Source organism: Humulus lupulus, chromosome 1 (genome assembly GCF_963169125.1).
Source record: "Humulus lupulus chromosome 1, drHumLupu1.1, whole genome shotgun sequence".
Taxonomy (NCBI): domain Eukaryota; kingdom Viridiplantae; phylum Streptophyta; class Magnoliopsida; order Rosales; family Cannabaceae; genus Humulus; species Humulus lupulus.
In genome coordinates, this window is record NC_084793.1 from 98,384,376 (window position 1) to 98,393,095 (window position 8,720).

Sequence of the window (8,720 nt, forward strand, 5' to 3'; positions counted from 1 at the left end):
TTTTTTAGCGAGTACTTCAAAATTTTCCTCCAAATACGAATGAAGTGATATGATAGATATCTGAGAATGTTGGTTCAGGATTTAATTATATATATATATATATATATTTAAATAACTAAGGTGGTTCAATAGTCTCGTAATAAATATTACAAAAATCAGTCACCATGGGCCATGCGGAGCCGGCCTCACCTTAAGGCAGGTGAACCGGCTGCCTAACGCCTAAAATATAGGAGCCCTATCTTTTTTATAGTATCATATACATATATATTAAATATATTTCAAAATTCAACATGTTTATTGTACTTTTTTTAATACTTTTAAACTTTAAAGTGGTGAATCATGATTATATAAGGTTTAGGGTTTAGTGAGAAAAAAATAGAAAAAAAATAGGGATTCTTTTGAGAGTAATGATATTTATATAAGCGCCAAAATATTACACCAAGCAACATGACAAATCAAATTCATTTTATATCAAACTCAATATTTTAAAAAATAATATCACATCACATGTAATGTTTTAGTGCATAATTTAATACATATATTATCATTCTTAATTTAATTTACTTTTTATTTCCAATGTAATAATATATATATATATATATATATAGTCTAACGTTACTTTTTATAGGTTAGCATTTCAAATTACACTGTTGTAAATTTATAATTGATATATTTAATTTTATTTAATATATCTTTAAAATATTTGTATATATATATATTCTTATTACAATTTTCATAATACACTATATTTTATTTATCTTATTCTTCAAAGTGAAATTCTCTTATATGCATTCTTTCTTTAAGCATTTGGATTCAAGAATCAAAATCTTTCTCCATAATTTTGCTTGAAGACAAAAATCTCGAGGTTATATCATTCTTATTCATATGTTTATAATTTTTTTCAAATAATATTTTGTATTGTTATTATTGTTGTTTCTTGTTATATTATTTTTATTTGCTTGCTAGCTTGTTTATTCTATGTAATAGTTATAGAATTAGAAAAAATATGTCTAATATAAAATATGCTTCAAGATATGAGAAAACTAAAAAAAAAAAAAAAAAAAAGAATAAAGAGTTTCGTTCAATCACAAAAAGGAACTCTTGATAAATTTCTTCTAAGTAGCAAGAATGATGCATTGAATTAGAATAGTGAAACAATTGAAAAAAAAAATTGAATTTACTCGCGGATGAGTTCAATTGAATTACTTGATTACATAAAAAAGAATCATTCATTTCCAAATGCATACATTGTATATTGTTTATAGAATATTGCTAACTTCAGCATAGAACAATTTTCAAAATTGAAATTGATAGTCTTATTTAAGATCAACTATCATGCAATTTTATTTTATAAATTAGCAATATTAAAAGTTTAGGCCCCATTTTAGATTTTCACCTAAGGCCCCAAAAATGCTTGGGCCGGCGGCCCTGGGACCATGCATGGCTTTTTCCTGTCCTGGATGTGAATATTCTAATGATTGGCGAGGGCCATGCCTTGTGATATGCTGGAACTTAAACTTGTATGATAATAATGTGAATAAGATAAGACACTCTTATCACCAGTTAAAACCTCGAATTTATATTGTTTTTCTCATGACTCATGACTCAATCATATATATGTTATCATATTAGAACCCAACAAAACCTTAGTATATCAAAAGAAAAACTTATTTCCTCGTTATCTCTTCACATTATTATTTATTAGTTTCTTTTTTCTTTTTGTAATTACATATTGTAGTTTTCCACTTCCATATTTTATTCATTCATACACTTTATTTTGTACAATTTTGATTTTAGACATTGAGAAAGGTGGATTAAGAAATAGGGTATCAATATTTATGTTTGGACGATAATACTTACACCAAAAAATGTATTGGCACTTCATTTATTAAAAAACCAAATCAAATTAATAAATTATTTAAAAAAATTAATTATTAACCTTTTTTCTCGATTTTTTTGACATTCTCTAATTTCTCTTTTGTGTTAATTTCAATCATTTTTTTATTGTCTTCATAATTTTTTGTGTACATTTTTTCCAATTTTTACTTTAATAAATTTTCATATTTTTTAATTTTTTAATTTCTAGATATTTAAAATATATTTTATTTATATGTAATTTTTTTAGAAAATGAAAAAAAAAAGTGATATTTAAAATATATGATATTAATTTTTAATAACAAATAAGGTATTTTAATAATACTTTAGGTTATTAATATAATGCCCCTTTATGTTAACTTACACAAACTGATAGACCAGAAGGGAAAAAATAATGTTTTAATAGAAGCAGTTTCATTATATGAATATTATTATAGGGCACCAATAGTATCCAACATCATTTAGAGTGAATAATGTTTATGTTATGTGCATGATATTATGTTTGCTATGATGTTTGGGCCATTATGATAATACATTTGGGGGTAGCATTTGCACAGTGTCCCCAAGGTTGTGCTACGAGACGCAGAAGTCATGGTAGGACGCCACTAGCTACCAAATCTGCCATTTGTGTTTGGCTATATGGATTGAATACTTCCATGATTGTTAAATGGGATATATGATGAATTATATGATTGTAGGATGCAAATGTAAGAGAATTGTTAAGTAAGTCAAATTTCGATGACGAGAATCTTTTAAGGATGGATTGTAATTACAAGGTATAATTTTTCGTTTTAGAATATAGTATGATTCTAGTAGTTAGAAACTGGAATTAGTTTTGGAGTAAATAAATTGATTAATATGTTTAGTTGCAAAATAAATGTAATTACAAATATTATATTTATTTATTAGTCCTTTATTATGGAATAAAGACTACAAACCCTAGAAGGCCTTATGTACATTTCGGCCAAGGCTCAGAAAAACCTTTTTGACTTTTAGTTAATTATGTGATTAATTAGAAAATAAGACTATATAAATCAAAGTAATATTTGGAAAATATTTTTTGATTCACAGAATTTTGACCAAGGGCATATTAAGGATGCTTGATTAGCAAGCTCGTTTCTCTTTGAGAAGATTTTTCATTTAAGTGAGCATGTGTGTGTGCACACACTTGGCCGAATAGAGAAGATAATGGGAGGATTATATTTGAACATGATCTAGGAAAAAATGGGTCATTATGGAACCTTCTATATTTAGAGAAATTACAATTAAGAAAAGATTTGCATTTAAGGAATCAAGACTAGGGTTGAATTTCCATTTTGAGACTCAATCATAATTCAGTGATAATTGATAAGAAAGAAATTAGGGCATTAATGGGTGATTGGAGATTTGCAATTATGATGACTAAAGAGCCATTAATGGTGTGAGCTAGAATTTCCTTTTCTTAAACCCTAGCCACACACCTATATAAGAGAAGCTAGGTTCTCTTCAAGCTCTTTGATGCTCATGGACAAGAGAGGAACGAAGAGAGAGAGATTGGAAGAGGAACAAGAACATGGCTCAATTTAGGGCAAGGTCAAGGTAAGAATTTGAGATTTAGTGTAGCTATTTCTTCTCCTCTTTACCATTCTAAGATAACCAGGGGAAATATAATCTTGGTTTAGTGTTTAGAGATTCATATCAAGAGGTTCAGAAAGCACCAAGGGTTCGACAACATCAAAGAAAAGTAAGATCTTAACTTTTGATGGTAGTTGACGTTCTAGAGGGTTAGCATATAGACGTCATGATGGGGTCAAGTGGGTTTCATGTGTGTATGTGATATTTTGATGATAGAAGCATGTTAAGAGTTTGAATATTATTTTGAGATTAGATTCAGCTAAGATTTATGAATATTGATATTATGATCTTAAGAGAACGGATAAAATGATAATATCATGCTAAGTGTGATTTTTAGTTTTGTTGATTAAAATGGAGGTGATGATGGGGTGAAGGCCACTCTTTGAGAAGCCTAGGTTGTGGGAGTGTAAGCATGCACACATGTGCATGACCATGCATGCATACATGTTAGTTCTATGGTGAGCCTAGGGTTTGCATGAAGAGTTTATGGTCATGGTTTCTATTAGATATTAAAATTATAATGTTATATTTATGATTATTGTGTTTTAAGATTAAGTATATTATTATTAATAGGATTCTAGTTATAATGCGATCTCTCTCGCCTTATTTTATTGCAAGGGTCTGAGATACGGAAGTTTTCTCTTTGTACTTATGAGTAACTTATAATTGGTGGAAATAATTGTAATATTGTTTGTGCATGTTAATGTACGCTAAGAAATAAGGTTATTAAAGATGGTGATTTTATGTATGATAGAGGATCAGTGTGAGGATGGATAAGAAAGTTAGAATTTGTGGTTGACCTATGATCATTTAAGCATGATATGAATTTATGGTTATTTAGTTAAGGATGCCAGAATTAAGGTACTCTGCAATAAAGTTTGTTAATATGTTCCTATAATGTACAAAGTGTTTATGTAATGTTTGTGATTGTGAATGTTTGCATGAGATCAATACGAAAGGAAAAGTTGAGGAAATAGGGTAAGTTTCGCCACTAGGTCCCCAAGTTGATCAAATAGGCTAGAGGATGACGATATTCCTTGGTTTTCATACCTTTATCCTATAATGTGTATTGGTATGTTATGGTAAGATTGTTGGAAAATGCATAGTACATAATCTTTGTTTATTTTCATGTAATTTACATATTAACAAACAAACATGTAAATTCTTAGAACATGCTCCTATGAAATTGATACAAAACAGAGTAAAGTATAGAAACTTACATATATGCAGCGAAACTGGAACAACTTCTTCCTTCAATCTCTCTAACCCTTTATTTATTTCTATAGCAAAGTATTATCAAGAGATTGAAGTAGATCAACAATAAAGTCTTCATCACCAAACTTTTGATCAACCTAGAATTAGTGTGGACTAGTTCTCAATACATGGGATGGAGATCTAGAAGAAAAGAAGAAGAGAGTGAGTGGCCAAGAAATGATTAGTCTGTCTAGGTTTTCACTTACACAATGAATCAACTGAGACTAACTTATGAAAACCTTGGATATCATATTCCTTATATATGCAATTTAATGAGTTTTATTTAAATTTAATTTAAATTAATTAAAAATAATAAACAAAAAATAAAAAATAAAAGCCTTGGGCTCCCACAAATGGACTTGGGCCCAATCTCTTTATTTTAAATTTGAATCACAATATGGCCTAAATTCGAAACATTTTTATTTATTTATCTTTTAATTAATTAATTAAATCATTATTCAAATTAACTAATTATAATTTGAAATTTGATTTAATATTATTTATTTATATTGACACTAATTTATCAATATTAATAAATTTTTCTAAAAATTCTCTTTTATTCTCTAAATCTCATATATCTGTAAAAAAATTCAAAATTAACCTAGTCAACTTTAAAAAAAATTAAATCAATTAATTGAGATATTCTAGATGATTTACTCAAAGGTGATGTGGGGACCATGGATCCATGAAATCATGCTCTAATAAATTACCGTGAATTTATTTACGAATAATTTCGCTATCTTATTAATTCATCGTTACTCCACTATAGACTCGGAATTAAACTTTTGAATTTATAAAACGTATTTTCTAAACCACAAATACGTTATCAATTTTTCTAACCATTACAGACAGTCAATCCTCTATCGATGACTTACTAACAAGTTTGGTGCAAATTACTATTTTATCCCTCATCATTATTTTATCCTTAACTCCCACGAAGTTTTTTTTTTTGGTAAATAAGATCATTGTATTGCTCAAAAACCAACTCATGTACAAACTCCAATTCATGTACAAGCTACCATGTATGATATATGTCTATATATTCCCAATCTACAATTCCCCAATATATCTCCCCACTAACTATCTTTTATACATCAGTACCTTTGTATGTTCTCATTAACTACTTTGACAAATTCCCTGAAACCAATCTTTATCTAAGGACTTTGCTTTGCTTGAAATTAAAGTGTATGTCCTCAATCTTATATCTCTTTGTACTGCTTGGACTGTATGATCTATGGACCAAACCTTTTGTGACCACAGAATGTCATTTCTCACTCTCCAAATATGATAAATCAAAGAAGCAATAACTGCTGTCAAAGTGCTTTTCCGAAACCTGCTCCATCTCCTAGTTTTCCCAATCCAATGCAGCAGGCGTCCATATTCCTCTGTTTTAACTTTCCAACCCAGCCATTCTTTCACCTGTACTAGACATTGTCTACTATATTTGCATTGAAAAAATAGGTGATGCACATCTTCACTATAATCTCCACAGAATAAGCATGATGGATCAATGGAGGAATCATACTTTTGAATGAATATTCTGGTGCGCAATCTCTGCATCATGGCTAACCAGAAGACAAATTTGTGTTTTGGTACAGAAAACCTCTCCCAAACATACTTTTCCCAGTGCACTTTGAGAGGAGAATCAAACAACAAATCATGACTTACTTTGATACTGAACTTCAGTGCTGCAAAAGATGCCTTATCAATTTTAGCTTTAAACATATCCTTAACAGCCACCATTTTCCTCCAATACCAGCTGCTAGCCAAGGGAGCTTTGTAATCCCACCAGTCCATTCGCTTCAAATAGATGTTATGTATCCATTTAACCCATAGGTTATCTTTTTTTCAAGCAATTGCCCATATGTATTTCCCTATAGCTGCAATATTCCAATCCACAACTCTCTTAAACCCCAGCCCTCCACCTGTTTTAGCATTACATATATTATGCCAAGCCACAAGTCCAGGCCCTGCATTGTCACTCATTCCTCTCCAAAGGAATGCTCTACAAATGGCATCAATGTCCTTCAATACTTTATTCGACAATATCAGGGTTTGGGCCCAATAAGAATGTATTGACATGAGAACTGAATTTATTAGAGTGACTCTGCCCATATAAGATAAGTTTCTTGAGCTCCATTGCCTAATTCGATGAACCATTTTCTCTAAAATAAGGCCACACTCCACTGATGAAATTCTCTTAGAGCAGATTGGAATACCAAGATATCTGAATGGTAACTGACTCCTAGCAAATCCTGAAGCTACTATGACTCGATTAACCTCAGACTCTGCCATACCACTACAGTATAATGCATATTTGCTTTGATTTGGTACTAGGCCAGAAGTCCCCGAAAAAAGTTTGAGTCCTCTTAGCATCCATAGAATCGAAACAAAATCTCCATGGAAAAACAATAGTAGGTCATCCGCAAAGCATAAATGGTTCAGTCTCAAAGATTTGCACTTAGCATGATATTTATAATCTGAGATAGAACCTACTTTAATCATGATTCGAGAGAGGTACTCCATACCTAATACAAACAGTAATGGAGACAATGGATCTCCTTGCCTTATTCCTCTTTTTGTTGCAAAAAAACCACATAAAGAACCATTGATCATTAAGGAAAATTTAGGAGTTCGAATACATATCATGATAAGGTTGATAAGCTTCTTTGGAAACTTGAAAGCAGCAAGCATTTCCTCTATGAAATCCCACTCTATTGTATCATATGCCTTCTGCAGATCAACTTTAAGCAAACAACTTGGCTTACTGACTTTCCTTCCATAGTGTTGCACAAGGTCTTGACAGATCATGATGTTGTGGCCTATGTACCTCCCATGAACAAATCCTCCTTGGTTTTCTGCAATCAAATCTGGTAATACCCTTCTCAACCTTGCACATATCATTTTCGAAGCAATTTTATACAGCACATTACAACAGAAAATTGGTCTGAAATCACTCACTTTGGCATGGCATTTGATTTTTGGAATGAGGGTGATGGTTGTAGCATTAATTACTTTAAGTAATTTCCCTGTGGTTAGGAAATCTAGAATAGCTGCACACACCTCCGGACCTACTAATTCCCAATTATCTTGATAAAAAAAACTACAATATCCATCAGGACCATGAGCCTTTAGACCTGAAATGGAGAATAATGCCTCTTTAACTTCCTGTGCAGTAAATGGAATAGACAGTAACCTAGAGTGTTCCTCAGAAATTCCAGGACCTAAATCAACAATGGCATGTGAAACCTTCCTTCTACTCATCATTTGAGTTCCCAATAAGTTCTGATAATAATCTAGAAAAGCTCTCTGTACCCCATCTGCTGTATCCACCCAGTTACCTTGCTCAGATTGTATAGAGTAGATGCGATTTTGAAGCCTTCTAATTTTCAACGAAGCATGGAAAATAGTAGTGTTTCCATCCCCATTCATCACCCAAGTGGCTTTGGCTTTCTGTGCTAAGAATAGCAGATATGCTCTGTTTGACCGAGTATACTCTTCCCTAGCCAAGGTCTCCTGTTGAATTAAAGATTCATTGAGAGGATCTTGATGCAAACTTTGTTGTATTTCTAGAATGTGGAGCTTAGCATGTACTTCAGCCTTGTGAATATCATGGTATCCTTCTCTATTGATATCTCTGAATACTTGTTTAAGCCTTTTTAACTTCAGGACAACTTTATACATTTCAGTACCCAAAACTGGTTGTTTCCAGAGATTGCACAGCTTAGTTGCATATGAAGGAGCCTCCTTCCACATTCTAAAATACCTAAATGGTTGTTTCCCAATTTCCACATCCAAATAGAAAGAAATAAGAATGGGACTATGATCAAAAATACCTTCAGGGAGAAAAATAGCTTCAGAATTTGTGTATTGTTCAGTCCATTTGATGTTAACCATAGCTCTATCAATTTTGGAGTATACACGATCCTCAGGCCTTTGTTTGTTTGTCCATGTATAAAAACACCCAGAAAACTTCA

General features: G+C 31.3%; 1 protein-coding gene across 1 annotated transcript; it reads right to left on the bottom strand.

The window, feature by feature from the left end:
* Positions 1-5,859: 5,859 nt before the first annotated feature.
* Positions 5,860-6,540, bottom strand: LOC133818623 (uncharacterized). The gene has a single exon (XM_062251619.1). It carries the CDS (start codon positions 6,538-6,540, stop codon positions 5,860-5,862), a length of 681 nt encoding a protein of 226 aa, XP_062107603.1.
* Positions 6,541-8,720: the final 2,180 nt, after the last annotated feature.